Source organism: Pomacea canaliculata, linkage group LG7, assembly GCF_003073045.1.
Source record: "Pomacea canaliculata isolate SZHN2017 linkage group LG7, ASM307304v1, whole genome shotgun sequence".
Classification (NCBI taxonomy): domain Eukaryota; kingdom Metazoa; phylum Mollusca; class Gastropoda; order Architaenioglossa; family Ampullariidae; genus Pomacea; species Pomacea canaliculata.
The window spans coordinates 21,745,758-21,763,048 of record NC_037596.1 but is presented as its reverse complement, the minus strand read 5'-3'; the positions used below and the strand labels follow the sequence as shown (position 1 = coordinate 21,763,048).

General features: G+C 39.5%; 2 protein-coding genes across 10 annotated transcripts in view; both read left to right on the top strand.

Moving 5' to 3' along the window:
• LOC112569021 overlaps window positions 1-17,291 on the top strand; it is a 67,189-nt gene that overhangs the window by 13,483 nt on the left and 36,415 nt on the right. For 3 of the 7 annotated variants that reach the window (XM_025246666.1, XM_025246665.1, XM_025246663.1), the window contains 3 exons: window positions 57-174; window positions 1,480-1,560; window positions 1,964-4,335. In XM_025246666.1, coding sequence (XP_025102451.1) covers window positions 57-174; window positions 1,480-1,558 — 197 coding nt within the window. In that variant the 3' untranslated portion in view covers window positions 1,559-1,560; window positions 1,964-4,335. Of the gene's footprint in view, window positions 1-56; window positions 175-1,479; window positions 1,561-1,963; window positions 4,336-17,291 lie in introns of those variants that run through there. The other 4 variants (XM_025246664.1, XM_025246662.1, XR_003100274.1 and 1 more) reach the window with 3 other exon arrangements.
• Window positions 7,814-13,048, top strand: LOC112569016. 3 transcript variants are annotated; one of them, XM_025246655.1, is made up of 5 exons: window positions 7,814-7,939; window positions 8,132-8,264; window positions 10,201-10,319; window positions 11,385-11,467; window positions 12,241-13,048. In XM_025246655.1, the coding sequence occupies exons 3-5, from the start codon at window positions 10,317-10,319 to the stop codon at window positions 12,956-12,958; spliced, it is 804 nt and encodes a 267-aa protein (XP_025102440.1). In that variant the 5' UTR covers window positions 7,814-7,939; window positions 8,132-8,264; window positions 10,201-10,316; the 3' UTR covers window positions 12,959-13,048. The 3 variants fall into 3 exon arrangements, with proteins under 3 accessions (XP_025102440.1, XP_025102441.1, XP_025102439.1); XM_025246656.1 differs by having other exon boundaries at window positions 10,188-10,319; XM_025246654.1 differs by having other exon boundaries at window positions 10,165-10,319.

The following is a 17,291-nucleotide window of genomic DNA, read 5'->3' as shown; positions in this document are numbered from 1 at the left end:
TTCAACAGGTAAAAGATATTGTCAATTGACATTTCTCCCCTTGTTCTGTTTTTTAGTGCCAAAGGAGGAGGCTAAAGACTCGCTAAACGTCGGTCTTATTGTAGGTCTGTGTGTGGGCCTGCCTCTTGTTATTATTCCACTATTTGCAATAGTGTATTACTTCAAAATCAAGAAGTGAGTTTACATGTGAAATACAGAAGATATAAGTAATCTATGTTGCTTGAAAGATAGCATGCTTTAAAGTTATGTGCTGAAGTTTCTGCCAATTTTGGTTAAAGAGTGATGTCCCTTAGCCTAACTGGCTTGAAGGGGCTGCTGTCTTTTTGATCTTGTTCATGTATCTACGTGGCCTCTTGGTCAGTACTGTTTTGTCATGCATTTACCACTCTTCTGGATTTTTGTTTCTTTGCCTGCTCTAGGTTTTTTTCAGCTAGTACCCATCATCAACTGCTGCCTCCCTTATCTTGCCATAACTGTTTCTTCATGCAGTTTGCCAGTGAAAAGGTCACACAGTTGATGCAGTATCTTCTCATCTTTTGATCATGTAGATCCTAGAAATATATGGATGATTTAATCTATTGACATGAACTATTTCCAAATATTAATTGATGTGCTTTTTTCATGCTTAATAATGTTTTGTAGATCTAGCTATTAGCTGTAGAACTACTCATCTTAATATGCGAAAAGATATTACACTACTGTATTTGCCTTTGTTTTTACTGCTGTTGAATTGATCTGTGCAACTGCCCAAATTGGGTAATGTCTGTCCTGTGTTACATTATTTTTGGCAGAGGATTCTAGCAGTAGTGTTTCAACTGCTCATAGAGCACTAGACTAAAAATGATACATGAAATCATTTGATTTGTGACTCATGTACACTGAACTGTTGAATGTTTTAAAAGTATCATTGGATTTGCACTGCTTCACTGCTGATATCAGGCTTGTGAATTCACTGTGGAGTTTTTCAGACAGACATTCTTAGGGCAACCAACCCTATCTGAGAAGCACAAAGAGAAATAAAAGACTTCTGCCTATTAGATCCAGCAGCAATGTCAACTTCAGACTGATTTCTTTTCTACATGTAGCACTCTAGAAGTGTACTAAGTTGTGTCTTTGTTTTATAGAGAGTAGGGGTCGAACAGCTCCCAGGACTGTCCCTTTCTCATGCTGGCTATAGTTTGTGACCGTTAGCGTGAGGTTCTAACAAGAGTTGCCATTAGGGATCCATATTTCTGTCTGCAAAAGTCAAGCCCCTCCACCAATGTCAAATTAATGTATTCCGCAAGCAAAGAGTGAAATGTTCAGCATATTTGTGAATGCTTATGAAGAATGCTGCTTAGTGAAGCTTACACAGTAGCCAAGATAAAGTGAGATGTTACGGTGTGCAATCTGTGTGAGTGTTTGTGTTATTTCTGTATATATTTTGTATTTACTGAGTTGTAAAATTAATTGAAAACTACTATTTTATTTCCAATGCAGGCCTGGAATATCTAGCGAACAGGAAATGTCCCATGTGGACAGTAACAGAGAGAGAGACTCTGAGGCAACAAGTGTTTAAAGGTAATAAAGACAAACTTAAAGTTGTGGGCTCCCTATTGTCTTGATGCAGACTACAGCTACTATATACAAGTAGTTTGGTATGACCGTGAACTGAAGGAGAGTTAATGTCTCAAAAGTTACTTTACTTTCAATCTGTATCTATCACCAAATGAACTTTCCAGGTATCACATTTATAGACAAGATAGGTACATGGGATTCAGCAGCATTGACCTCTGTTTTTAGGCAAGAAGTGCCTGCTTTACTCCTGATCTGTAATTACATCTGAAGTAATTTTATCTTGTGTCCATGACTTGGTCTTGTGTGGCACTAGAAGATAGTTATAAGCAGCATACAATCTAATTAATATGTTTTTGAAAAGAATTATTCTTGCCTTATTTACATTCTAGTTTGCTTTTTTATGCAGTTTCATGCCCAAGATGATAAAATGAAACGAAGAGAGAATGGCTGCTATAAGCACATGAAACACAGCTGTCCTTATTCAACATGGATGAAAACAATTGGGGAAGTGTGTCACAAATTCCAAAGTCTCATGATTTGTCAGATATAACCAGCACAAGGCTAGGCCTGTATTTAGAAGAAAATCTTTGATGTTTCACAAGAAATCATACTAATCAAAGAGGGATATATACACAGAGAAATGATTCATCTTAAATCTGACTGTGATCACCTTCCTTAGATTAATGTTATCATTGGTTCTGAAGTGCTTTAGCAAATGGCCACCAAAGAGAAAACTCAGCTGCATGTGCCAATGTTAAGTTAATTATTATTGATATGTGTTTGAAAATCATCTTGATCAGATTCTGTCTTGTGCATCTTATGGACAAAATGTGCAATCATATACATAATGTTTAGCTGATGCAGGAAGGTAATATGATATTTCCTTTTTGCATTGGCTAAGCAATCTGTTTCTTTGAATTCTGTGCCATTGTAATATTTTTTATTACAATTATTTAAATTTTTGGCATTGAAATAATTTTTACAAGCTTTGTATTGCAGCTACAAGTAATTTTATTTTCCGTCTTCTCAGAACCTCTAGAAATATGACATTCAGTGATGTATGTTCACAATCATGCATCATTCTCCAGCATTGTCTTTAGCCTTGTCGTAGAAAATTTATGCTTGCCATTTTGGATTGCCTGTTTTTTACATGTTTGGCATGATACCTGATTCATTGCGAAATATAGATTAATATTATTTATTTAATGATTATAAATTAGATGACACAATACAAAATGTTCTCATTTGTTTTTGTAAATGCTAAAAACAGCTAGATATTCAAGTCATCAAATATTTTAAAAATACTCAGATATTGTACTAGTCAAATTAGGTATTAATTGGAAAGCAAAAGTATTTTTGTCATATGTCATTTTGTTATATGAACGGGACTTTATATTTTTAGAATGGTCTCATCAGATTGGTCATTTAAATATTTTACTTTAATTTTTTCAAAGTTCAAAAAAATGTATCTATGTTATTCTAACTGATGAAGTTTTGCTTGTAGTTAGTCAGGTTCAGACTGTTAAGTGTTGATTGTTGTACTGCACTACCATCAGTATGTGTGTAACCTTACTTAAATGGTATGTAAATCAATTCTTGAAAAGTGACCATTGTATGTTGTATTTTGTATAACTACTTTGTTATTTTGGATCTGATTTACCCAGAGATATTTATTTTTCTTGTGGTCTTGCTTGGTGTGAGACGTAGCTCAGTTTGCTGAGGAAAAGTTTACTCCTTTTTGGTCTGATTGGTGGGGGGAAGGAGGATGCAGGCTTAAGGATCTGGAGGGATGCAGTAGGTGACAAGGTTCTCCACAATGGCCTTTGTTATGAATCAATATTTGGCCTTGAATGCCTGGATCCTTTTTTTGTGTGTGTGTAAGATGCAGTTTTCACTGATTGCACATGTCATGTATAAGTCAGTACATGTTAATATTAATGTTAATGTTAATGTTGACATGCATAAGAGTCAACTTTTAAAAAAATTTTACCTCCACAGAACAGAATATGATCATACTACATTTTACCATGCAGAAGTCATGTATCTACAGACAGCATTTACTAGTCCCTGATTTACATTATGTCTGCCTTCATGAAAGAACTAACTTGTTCATGGTTTTATTCTGCTTGCAGCAAGACTTTATAAAGTCAAAAGCCATGAATGTAGCCATTAAATGGCTTTTAATAAATGCATTTGTATTTTGATTAACAATCATCTTTTATAGGTTTAGCAATGTGTTATCAGTCTAGTGACTATATACTCCACTCTGGTGGTGACAGCCAGACATAATGATCTGTATTGTATTTTCGCGCATTTATTTGAAACTATCATAGCAAGCTTGATACATGTAACTTTTGAATGAATGCTTACTTGGAAATGCCTGAAGCATTTATTGTCTTTTATGATCTATCACTATGCATTTTGTGGGTAATTCTTGCATTTGTGAAAGCTTTGGTTTCCTAGTATCTGACACACATTCCTTTCACCAGGTGATGCATTCATAGGCACACACATGCACGCGCACACACACACCTAGAGAGACACAGAGGCATGCAACATGTTCATATTCTTGCCATACACATCTCCAGACCACACCCTGCAGAGCTTGAAGAGAGTATATGCTACTCATTTTAAACAAAGGCAACATATTTGGAATAGTAATGCAGACATTGAAAAATTGACTCTTGCTTTAAATGTTAACTTCAATCTGAAAAGCAATTTTATGGAAACTTAGTTTACTCAGCTTATAAATATTGAAATAAAATTCTAAAAACGCCACTGGCTTTGTTATTTAATTTTTGCATCAGAAGGTGTTAGTAACTCAGTAATTGTCTGCCTTGGCCTAATTATGCAGAGAAAACACTGAGATCACTAAGCTAATAAAAATGTCAGTTGAAACTTGAAAGTCACAAATTCACTCAATATCTGGACTTCAAATCATCAGGAAATGAACACCATTCTCATATTTAAGAACAGCGGTACGTAAGCCTTTCTGGGATAATATGTAACCAGATGGTGGCATTCACAGCAAGCACCAAGACCTACTGACGACAGTGTTAGTCCATTCCACATTTTCTAGGTCCAGAAAAGAGGCTGGAGTGCAGGCAAGCTATTTCTTTCAATTTCCCGCATGATAATAATAAACGCTTTTATATGCGAACTGCAATTGATAGAAGAAAAGAGATGAAGGGTGGTTTACTACAGAGAAACAGAGACAGAGAGGGACAGACAGCGAGAGACAGAGATACAGGTAAATACAATAGTAGACAGGTAGAGGCAGAGAGAGAGACAGAGAGAGTCGTATGATCAGGTTAGTGTCTTAACTGTTTGTACGCAAGAGTTCGAGAAACAAAATATTAAAATAATTGTTGGTTCACAATGGTGTGAGATAAATGTGATATTATCAATTGCTGTTATCATAATTAAAGACACATTTACACATCAAGGGAGGGAATAGTGAGTATAAAGGGAAGTAATTGCATAAAGTCAAGAGTGTAAACGATGGCTAACATTAAAACATAAAATTGTAATTCCGTTTTCGAAATGCCGATCAACTATTCATAATGTTTCAATTTATGGCTGAGAATAGTGTGCTGTGAATATACTCAAATATTTATAATTGAATTTCTTTAAATTATAAGCTTATTGATTGATACAAGTAAAACTAAATCTTAGAAAAACAATACAACAGTTTCAGTGTAATATCAGAACACAATCAGGACCACCATCAGAGTAAACAAAGTTGGTTGCTAACACGACGAGAGCAGTATGCACTGTGTGACCTCGTCAGTGAAACCTGTCGTGTACGGCCGACTGACCGTGAGAACAGTGAGACCACAGGAGACAAGGCGATGCTAGGCTGGTCTCAGTTTCATCTCAGAGAATGAGAAGCTTCTCCAATCTTGGTATTTCAGATACCAACTGACGCCGTAGGTATCCACGTGGTACTGACCGTTGAGGTTGGCGTTGTAACAGCCTCGGAACCGCCAGGCAGCTTTAAAATACACAGCGCAGTTGATAGTGTCGGATTTGTCATTGTCGCGGTCAAAGGTTGAAAACATGTCTCCTTCATGATAAGTCAGGCTGTCACCTGTAAACACACACATGAGCAGTCACAGCAGTCAGCTATATATGTACATATGTAAGCAATATGTCGTGTTATAACCGTCTGCCATCAAGAGAATATCACAGGCCGCCCCTTGGTTTTAAAGTTACGGATACAATGAGACAATGAGGAGGAGTGACAGTCACCCACCAAGCCAGCCAGACAGACAGTCACGCTTGTTGTTCATTGTCTGCACACGTACCTGCATCACCCGAGTAGCCAGATGTGAACAGTCTGTAGTTTGTGTCAGGACCATCCACTCTGAAGGACGAGTACTCAGCATAGATACGTTTTCCATTCTTCTCTCCCAGGTCAACACGGAGTCGCTGTGGTCTCTTGAGTAGCAAGTGCAGGTTGGATAACCCTGAGGGTAGACATCAAAGGTTGGAACGTCAACAAGTCAAAACAAGATATCACAATGTCTGCTATACAGGACATTGACGGGTTCCTCCTTGTTTACATAATTGTTCAATGCTTAATTTGTCTGTATGAATATTATATCTGTCAAATATAAAAACAAATAAATATACGATTTTTAAAAGAATAAATAACCGTACTAAACGAAGAATAAAATCAAATTCAGAAAACACAAAGAGAAACCAAATAACAAGAACAAGACCTGAGAGTAACATGATATTGCAAAAGAAAGGGTAAGACAAAGGACTTGCATTAATAAAATAATCTTTTCTAATGTCTTTATACAGACGATAACAAAATCTTCCGACTAGTATTTTTCGTTCAGTTTTGTTATCCTTTAAAACTAAATTTTACCAAACTCTTATCAACAAGATAAGAAGACTAATGATACTCAGATGAATCTCTCTCTCTCTTCAGCATATTTGCGATGGCGGTATCCGGTATCTTTGTTAGATACGAATTTTATCCTTTAACTTACATCTACTATCTTCAAATGTATTGTTATAAATGTAAATAAAAAGAAAAATAAACTCTGCATATAGTTAAAAACGTTCTTACTCAAGCTGAATATTCTAAGTTAACATCGAAAGTTTGAAATTAGAACACTAGTGTCTGTCGCTTCCTTCTTCTGTATTCTTTTTTTTTCGTTTTTTTTCCTCCATTTCTCAATTTTTTTTATCTCCTCCTCATTTATTTTTTATTGTTGATTTTGTTATTATTATTATTATTATTATTATTATTATTATTATTATTATTATTATTATTATTATTATTTGCCTAGTAAGAACATATTTTTAAACAAACTGCAACATGTGGGATTTTCTAAAACAACAAAGAACGGAAACTCTTTCATTGTTATATAATCCCAGAAATGTTTTATATTTTCCTTCCAGGAGGAAAACCAGGAAGACAGAGATAATATTAAACAGAAATCTCACCCAGCCAGAACTCCCCGGTGATGTCACCAAAGCCCTGTTCATATTGTGTCCAGTTCCTGTAGAAGTCAACGGAGCCGTCACGGCGTCTCTGAAACACCTGACTGTTAGATAAAAGGTCGTTACCTTGGAAACATGGGAACTATGTCTATCCTTGAACTCACTTGGTCACGTGCCTGCTAAACACGTCTCATCGAACATCTGATATAAATAAAGCGATTGCCTCGTGATCACATTTCTAAAATTTTATACGATACTGACTGTGTTAAGACTACTAACAGATACTATAATGTTACAATGCTATATTCACACAATTGTTTTAGGAACATTATACACTAGAATGCTATACTGTAACATTATACACTAGAATGCTATACTGTAACATTATACACTAGAATGCTATACTGTAACATTATACACTAGAATGCTATACGATACTGACTGTGTTAAGACCAGTAATATTCTACAATAAATACTTTGAAAACAGGATTTAGGATTAGGCACAATTCGTTATACCTGAAATGTAATCATATGTGTAGCACACTAGCTAAGATAATCACATGTTACACAATCATATAGAAACACACCAGCCAGCCGCCATCACCAGAGTCCATGTCACACCAACTCTCAGTTTCTCTCTGGTTTCTGGCAGTTGAATGGAGTAGACACCTGACCTGGCTCCTACGATGGTAGTGGTAATGACAACAATTGATGATGACAAAACAGAGGGCGTCTCTCTCTCTCTCATATATATAATGAACTTTGCCCTGTGGGATCTTTTTCATTTAAGCTTCCCTGTCCAGGGCTGAGTTCAGCCACACTCACAATGTTACTGACAGCAGGCTGTCAGACTCTCTGCTCCATAATCAACTGTCAAGAAGTGTCAGTTGGATAATATAGCATGTGATATTACACAACAGTGAAGGTAAGACACAAATAATGCAATTTATACAATTATAATAATTTCTGCAACTCTAGGGCGTTGATGGCGATGTTGACAAGTTCGCCTGCTATATATAAATGTGTAAGCGGGTTTGAGTGTGAGAGAGAGCAAAAGAGAGAGACCAAATAGCCCCGAAATTGTTTATTATTTGGTATATATATATTTTTCTTACAGACATCGGAATTAGCGAGGACTAAGACTGTTTGTGTGTTGCCACCCTGTACTGCATCTGGCTGGTCACGTGATGTGATGGCGTGTCTTCTGCTGGGACTGGGTGTCCTGCTCTGTGCGGGGTGCGGGACTTCAGGTAACAATGGATGAACTACGAGAGATATTCACGGGTTCATGTATCATTTAATTCTGTGGTCAGTAAGGTAGCTAATCATGTCTAACTTACAGCTGAACTTTTATGAATATACAGTCACACTAAGTAATAAATACAAATGTTGTCAGATATTCAATGAAGCTGTACAACAACCACGCTCAGAATTCCTTTTCTTAAAGGAGCTTAAAGCAATGGCTTAGGTCCGAGAGACAGACATACAGACACAAACAGACTTAAATACCCAACAAAAACCGACACATTACTGAAGATACCTTTTGTCAGTCAACTTTTTATTCATTCTGTAATATCCTACAATTCAATGATACATCTGCTGAATTGTCTGTCAGCTGTTAGAGTTCTTTCATTACATCATGCTGCTCAGGAATCCGAATAATCAACTGTAACAAGAACAAGGTAGAAATATTTGAAGACTCACCTGCTCTCACCTGTGTGAGAAACACACTCAAGACTGTATGCACGCATGACCGATGTTTCTTTTATGCTAGTCTAAAAGAGCATGTCTGTTGTATGGCGATATACACACTAGCACGCGGCACAAAACTTCACAAAAATCTTTCTTTAATCACCAATATGAACACACACACAAACAGTACAGGGGCATCAACCCAGCTCTTGACTAGTGATCTCCCGGGTTGCATACGGGTTTGGTACATATTAAAACACACGACATTAAAGAGGTTAATAGGTCTGCAAGCTCTCAGTTGACAGTATTGACAAACAACAATGACTTTAATGCAGCGATGGGGACAGACCGGCCTGTGAAATCATTCGTTCTGTGGGGCAAGGTAACCGTGGGAGGAAATAGAAATTCGTTAAATCTTGAAATCATGACTAAACAAATGCGTGTTAAGTGAGTCATCAGAATAAGTTTGGACAATATTGAGCAATATGCATGTAAGGTTCATTGTAGGACAAACAGGACACAGAAGAGCACGTGACGGGTGATACCTGTACCCTTTTAGTTGGTTACCTGTGTCACGTGATTCAATGTCTGAGATGGAACGCTCGTCAAGGTATGGTCTACGCATGCGCATCAATACTAAATTATTACCGCTGTGTATATCGTCTTGACCGTAACACGAGCTGAGGTCGACAGTTCACATACGTGTGGTCATCAGGTGTCGCTGGCAGTGAAGTCAATGGACAAGGGCTAAATGAGTGTTAACGAGACGAGACACAAACACGATTATAAAGTCTATCGTCTGCACAATAAAACAAGGTGCGGACAACAATTCACATACGTATGTCGATCAGGTTTCTCTGGCAGTGAAGAAACTGGACAAGGACTAAATGAGCTTTGTCCATTTTCTTTGCCGTCAGCAAAACCTGATCGTCATACGTAGGTCAACCGTCGTCCACAATTTGTTTTATTGTCCAGATGATAGACACAGCGATAATAAACTCTGTCTCTTACGAAACTTTCCCTGGTTGCTGCCCCTTTCGAGGTCTTGCACGAAAACTACACAAATAAAGAAAACGCACATAAGTATTCCCGTGAATATATCACACTCTTGTAACATGTTTGATCAGTTATTCACAACACAGCACCAAGGAAAACATTCATTCCGCCTGTCCTGGTCATGCATACAAACCCTAAAAATACTCTTTACTCATCTGTGATCTTCTCAATGTCTATCAGCATTGCCTCTTAAATACGACAATATGTCAAAGAAAGAAGAATTATTTGCCCATGTGCTGCTTCAAATATTGTACGATTTGTGATGTGGACTTTGTCCTTATTCGTCATGCCAAAGGGAAAATATTTGATGCCCCATCTTTAACTGCAAGAAAATGAACTTAATAAACAGATGTGTTTTGATTAGCTGCTGCGAAAAAATCTTTAATTTCTAATTATCTACAGCAATAAAATAAAATGGATCTCAGATCGGTTTGCCAGCGCTCGCCCATCACGTGCAGTAAATGACTCATTGGCTGAAGGCTCGGTACAAATGGTATTTAAGAAAGTGAGTCCCGACGATCACCTGTGTGAGACTGTGGCACCTCCTACGACATATGGTGAGTTGACAGGTGAACATGTTAAGAACTGTTAAGAAATTAAGTTAGCACACGTGATGGCTGTTACTGTGTACAACCTAAGGTGTGTTTGCTGTTTGTTTAACCCCGCGGTTCTCAAACTGTCGGGCGCGCCACCCTGGGGTGTGTGGGGGGGGGGGGGCGTGACTTGCTTACAAAGGTCATTTTGTAAAAGTTTTTTACACCAGTATTAGTGAAATTAGCTTACATTGTGTGGCTAAGGGGGGCGCGCGGACCTACCTTTGTTAGTCAGGGGGGGAGGGGGGGGGCGTCACAAGTAAAAGGTTGAGAACCACTGGTTTAACCCATGAGGAAAGGGGAGCTAATGTCAACTGTGAAAGTCACACAACTCTCAACACCTACATGAGATCAGTAGAGTTAAATGATTTGTAGCAAAGTACAGGGGTCAGTACATACCATCATCAACGAATTCACTGAAGCAGAACATTTCACAATTCCCCTCTAAAGGTCTGTAAGAGTCACGAAGGTCTGACCCCAGGATATGATGATATACATTGAAGTTCCGCAGTGGAAACAGACCCGTTAATGAGACTAACAGCCAGGCAGGTGACTGAGCTCTGACTAGACTCAGTGTCAGTGTAATGACCTGTACTTCGTGACATCATAGACAGTGTGCTAGAATGATTTCACAGGGTGCATCATGTGTGTGACAGCACGGATGATTCATCCAACACTCGCAACAAAAATAATCTGAAGCAGAATCAAATGAATATGACATTTCTGCTACACTCTTTTGTGTTTGAGCCTTCATCTTGTAAAGTGCATTGAACACTCTGATAAGTAGGTAAATATACTACATATGTTTGTCAAGGTGTTCTTTTCTCATTATTCCTTCTTCTTGTTTTTTTTCTTTTCGCTAATTTTTATAGTATTTTTCTTGTTACCTTTGTTGTTCACGTTACTCATAGTAATGGAACATTACTAACAGCCGTAAGAATTTAAACTTTAATTTTATATTATTAATAATAGTTTGTATGCTTCAGTTACTACACAAATTGTACATTACGTTTACCATTGTCCTTACAGGTGGTTAACATGTTGACAACAATGATTTTACTCTTCATACTTCTTTCTATGGCCTCTTGTCTTGAAGCCTTCAACAAAGGAAGGTATGTCATGTGTGTCAAGGGTGGTCATAGTAAACACAAATATGTTGTCTGACATGCTGATAATGTGTTACTGGTGTAGCTGAATGTTGTGTACAGCACATTGAACTTGTAGGTGAGGGCGTTGGATACATCCACTACATACTGTTACAGAGTAAATATTAAGTAAATATTTAGGGTAAATATTTTAAAGACCATTTTTTGCGAAAGGGTATTATGTTTCTACAGTGTCTAAATAGCAGACATTCTGTCCATCAAAAAAAAAAAATATTGTAACAATAAAGCTAATAAAATTAAATTATCAAACTTTTTACATTTACGTTAGCATTTCTATATAGTTTTTTCTTTAGAAAATTTGCTTTTTTCATATACTAGTAACTAATAATCCTTTATTGATCACTATAAATAGTTTGTTTATATCCTTCTAGTTACTACTCGGGTGCATATTGTTTATTTTATCACTGCAGCGGACTATTGAATTCTAAGAAAACAATGAAATGCGTTAATTTCTAGAACAAGAAAATTCGAACGGACTGAAATCAGCTGCTACATTACTTTAACAACGTTTGTCACTTCTCTTCCTTTTCACACACACAGCACAGACTAGGACATACAAACACAAATACTTTTAAATTTTTAAATCTCGTTTCCACATGTTTAAGATATCAGACTGACAAGCACACACAGACATTTAGTGAGACAGACAGCCTCATACACGTTATGATATCATTGTCACTGACACTCTGATGACAGTCCATGATGAACTCTTCCTGCAGTGTCCCCAAAGCACAAGCCATGCTACAGTTACAAGGCATGGACTACTCGCTGTTCGGCTACAACAGTCTCAAGGGATGCCCTCTGACCTCAGGACGTGACCCGGGCTTTACTCTCCCAATCTTTTCTGGTGAGTTTCACGTGACCCCAGACTTTCGCTATAGCGTGCCACGTGGCGTGCTTCTGTCCCACGATGTGTCATGTGTCACGTCGTTTACGTCGAAGGTGGTGGAGACGCCGTACGACCTGACCACGCTGCTGACTGGCACCGCGCGACTCGGTGCTGATAAGTGGGGGCCTCCCTTCTCGGCCAGCAAACACTTTCACAAACTGTCCGAGGAACTGAGAAAACACGTCTTAGTCGTTACGACAGCTGTCTGCAGTTTGTACGACCTGACACTTCTGCTCTCGGAACCGCCATCTTTTCATTTGTCGTTTGCGGACTGGATGATTAAACTCAACAACACTGATGACGAGGACAAGTATCTTGAGTTCCTTGACACCTACGGCACACACTTCGTGTCACGGGCCCGCTTTGGGGCTTCCAGAACGGTCATCTACAAGATGGACGATAACGTTTACAGACTTCTAACAGAGGATCACGTGACGTCAGCTGCCAGCTATTCTGCTCCTGCGCTTTTTGGACACCATGAGGATCTTGACCTCCTATCAGCAAAAAGCAACAGCAGAGTTTCGAAATCACGGGACAACAACGTTTGATGTCGGTGTTCCTCTACCTGATGGCGGTAACAGCGCGAAGTGGTTCACAGCAGCGAAAGATAACCCCTCTGTCATCGACTATGACTTGACCTCTGTGGAGGTTCTCTTTTCAGACACCTTCATGGGTGTCCGCAAATCCTACAGGGGGTTATGGCATTGACCACGACAGGATCAAGAAGAACATCATGGATGTCAAGACCAAATACTGTCGGAGTTTAAAGAGGAAAGACCTGTTAGTTGACTGTAGAGATACCGGTAGGACACTGCTTTCTACAAAGTTGATTGGTAACACGAAATATGGAGCTGCCGAGTCCGCTGACCAGTGTCTTGAGGAATGTTATCAACTTGCAGGCTGCGTGGCTGTGAGTTTTTGTCCTTTGTGTACGAGGGACAACAGAGGCAGCAAGTGTCAAGTGTTTAGTGCTGGCGACATCCACAGGGCAGTCACCGACCGTCAGTGGCAGACGATCATGTTAGTTGACAAACTGGAGACATTTGTAAAGCTGCACAACACCACGGTTGTTGTCAACTCTAGTTCTCAGTCTGAAGTCCCTCCTGTCACCTCCGTACAGGACTGCTACTCATCTTGTATTCAAGATACCCAGTGTGTGGCCTTCACCTTGACTGACACTTCAGGTTCATTAATTAAATGCACGCGCCACACAGACTCACTTCTGTCCTTGACACAGAGAACAGGTGTCAGCGTGTACTTCGTCTCCTTGATGGTCAAAAGAATTATCACAAGTGGACAGACGAGAGGCCTTGCTCCCTCCTCCAAGCTGAACGACTGGTACAAGGCCGCCTGTGTCATCGACGACGAGTGTCGTCAGGAAAACTCCATGTGCTTTGTAAACAGGTGCCGCTGTCGACCTGGGTTCTTCTTCTCAACTCGTGACTACACGTGCTCTGAGAGTGAGTATTCAACGGTTCATAGGTAATACGGATTTTACAAAAAAAAAAATCTTTTTATAACGCTAACCTAATCTTTCAACAGTTCAATGATTTTAAGTTGAATAAAACCCACAAAATAGTTTCAGAGGCAACAACAAGAGATAATGGTTTTCGCAGGGTGTGTCTACACAGCCCCATTTGAGATTTTTGATGTCCTGACACGTAACGGTTTTTCCTATTCGTTTGCACACGCAGCTGTTGGAGATGTTTTTCAGGCCATCGTTTTTCCAGAATATGGAGTAGGCATCGTTTGGTAAAGGTCTGATGCGTGTTGTTGATGGTGTTTGTCACTCTCTGGATTTTAGAACCACACAGTAGGACTGCATTTGCTTTAATGTTGAAGATCCGGGTCTTACTGTTGAAGAATAATGCTCTTAGTTAGGTTTCTGGATGTTGTTGCTGATGTCTGATGAGATAGCAGACTAATGTCCTATGCAAAGTCCAGGTTCTCTAGCTGTTTGGTGAAGGTCACATCAATTTCAGCGAAGTAATGCTGAAACCTTTCTTGCAGTCCGTTTAGATGGACAATAATTACATTCTTCACCTGATCAAGATTCAAGTTGTCAGCCTTGCACTTACACAAGCACGGAAACACATCAAAAATATTTTCTTGGCGTATCTTTTGCGTCCACAACGAAATTTGTCGGACGAAAGCATTCATCTTGTCAGTTGTTTGTAATATGGTGGTGTCTTTCCCTTGCATAGAAGTATTCACAACGTTCAGATTCTCAAATATGTCCGATAAATATGCCATTAGCAGCAGCCATCGGTCGTTCTTAAGCCCCCACCCCGCACTGACCTCCCCTGACATCAAAAACACAAATAAGAATCTGATTAGATTTGCCTGAATCGCGAATCGTTACAGGGGAGAGAGAGGGCAAAAGGCGAGAGGAGAGAGATTGGAGGTTTAATTGTTGAGAGGGGGATTGTGTTTTGAGTTTTGGAAGTGAGAAGTCACTGCATGCCGAGACAGTGTACTTGATAAGGGAGAAGAGACTTGGAGTTTGAGCCCCTTTACCACTCGGTTACACAATGTAAACTAATTCCACAAATACCGGTATAAGAAACTTTTAAATAAGGACCACTTTCGCGCCCCCTTGTAGGCACGTCGCGCCCCCGCCCCACAGGTTGAGAACCGCTGGCATAGATGCTAAGTGTGTAATTCAGTAACTGACCGATGACATTGGTTTGTTGTAGCATGCAGACCACGTGACCTACAAGACAACTTTATGGAGTATTCTGAAAGCGGAATAAAAGGACATATTCTCGCCATTCAAGATGGAATAAACCTGAAAACATGCAAGAACCTGTGTGTCAGTACTGATCATTGCTTAACCTTTGACTTTCAAGGTGCGTATGATGACATTTGTTTATCAACATAGCGATGTGTGTACGAGAGACTTGTCCCTGGTGACTTGTTCTCCCTTTAAATGTCTTACCTCGTCCTTTAACACTCTACGTCTTCTCTTGTGTTAAAGTTCTTTTCATCTCTGATTCTCGTTTATAAATATGGGTTATTAAGTTTTCGATTTGGATTAGCACAAAGATATTGTTCCTATTTTAAATATAGCTTCATGTTTTAGACACAGGAGGGCGCTGTGTGCTTCATGATGTGACGTCACGTGAGGCTGTGTCAGGATGGTTTCCTCTGACAAGTACAGGGTGGACTCACTACCAGAGAACTTGCCTGAAGTCAGCCGCCTCCTACCCGAGTCCCGCCTGGTACAACTCGTCTTGTACCCAAAACACGGACTGTCCTGACCCATTCAGCCGCTGTTCGTCGGCCAGGTGTCTGTGTGCACTGGGCGCCATTTCTTCTGAACAGGAAGTCACGTGTCGTGCTGCAGGTAGGTTGGAATATACTTTAGAACTCCATGGAAAACAACTTCAAATCATGTCATAGGTAGAAACATCGCGAAGAATTCGTCAGAGAATTTCTATCTCTGAAATAGTAAAAGTGTCGTAAGTTACAAGTAACGACTGTCATCTCCTGTGCAAATTCTTTCTTGTGAGTGAAATGCTTTGTTGCCATGGGAACAGAGTCGTGCGGCGAATGGCGGAAAGCAGGAGCCAAGTCTGGTGCGCACTTCATTCGACTGAAAGACAAGAAGGAGACGCGTAGAGTGTGGTGTGACATGGACTCCAGTGGCGGAGGTTGGCTGGTACGTTGTCTGCAGTTATAAGTGTGTGACAAACATCACACAAACACCGACAGGTAACAGCTTGCACTCACCTGAGAGTCGGTAATGAAGCACATGGCGCTGTCATCGTAGCCGTTAGGATGAGGGCGAGTGTTTCCTTTAACCAAGTTCAACTGTTTAATAGCGAGTAACGATTTGTTTACAAAATAAACATCAAACCATAAACACTTTGTACGATACTTGGCCTGTCAGTGACTGTGAATGACCTTTGAACTTGTCTGCCACGGTCAGGTGTTCCAGAGACGTCTTGACGGGTCAGTGGACTTCTACAGGAACTGGACTCAGTATGAAAACGGCTTTGGTGACATCATCGGGGAGTTCTGGCTGGGTAGGTTGTTGAGTCTGTCTTTCTTTCTATCCAACATTTAACATTTCGGTGTTTGAACTACAGTCAGCTGCTCTTCTTGTGTAACACGGTGACTGTGTTGTTGTGTCATTATGTAGGATGTTTAGTGTAACATGTAAAGTTTGTGTGATGTCACTCTATGGGACATGTGTGTGTCACTTTTTCTGCAATTAAATGTGTCTACGTCTAACCTTTACAAATATTGCTCTTTATATCTATAATAATATATATAGCGCCACTATTTTGTTGTACTGAGAATTCCATACGAGTCTATATATATATATCTGTGTCGATTTATGTATGAATACAACACTGTGTGATACTAACACAATCTCTCAATACAATATACATTTTACCAGCTACTGGTGTCCAATCTGTAATGTGCCTAACAATTGATGAACTGTGTGATGTCACACATCTCTCGCTGTCGCTTGATGCAAAAAGTTACTGTCATCAATTAAACAATTTCTCTTAAACTACCAGGATAGAGGTTTTACCCGTTTATACTTCCATGGTTGTCAAAGACTCGTAAGGCAGAAACAGAAACAGATAACATTAAATCACGTGACATTATGGCCATCTCTTCTCTCAGGTTTATCCAGGCTTCACACCCTGACCAAAGGGAGACCCACCCGACTGCGTGTAGACCTCGGCGATGTGGAAGGACATCGTCACTACGCTGAGTACTCGACATTCAGGGTGGACGGGCCTGAGACAAACTACAGACTGACCGTGTCCGGCTACTCGGGTAACGCGGGTATGTGACCTTTAGACAGTAAGATAAACTTAGTAGCATGCAGCTGTCTGACTAGTCGGGTATCTCCCGGTATTCCAG

Coding starts and splice junctions, on each gene's coding strand:
- LOC112569016 (XM_025246655.1), top strand. Junction 11,468..12,240: donor GAAGCCTTCAACAAAGGAAG/GTATGTCATGTG, acceptor CTCTTCCTGCAG/TGTCCCCAAAGCACAAGCCA.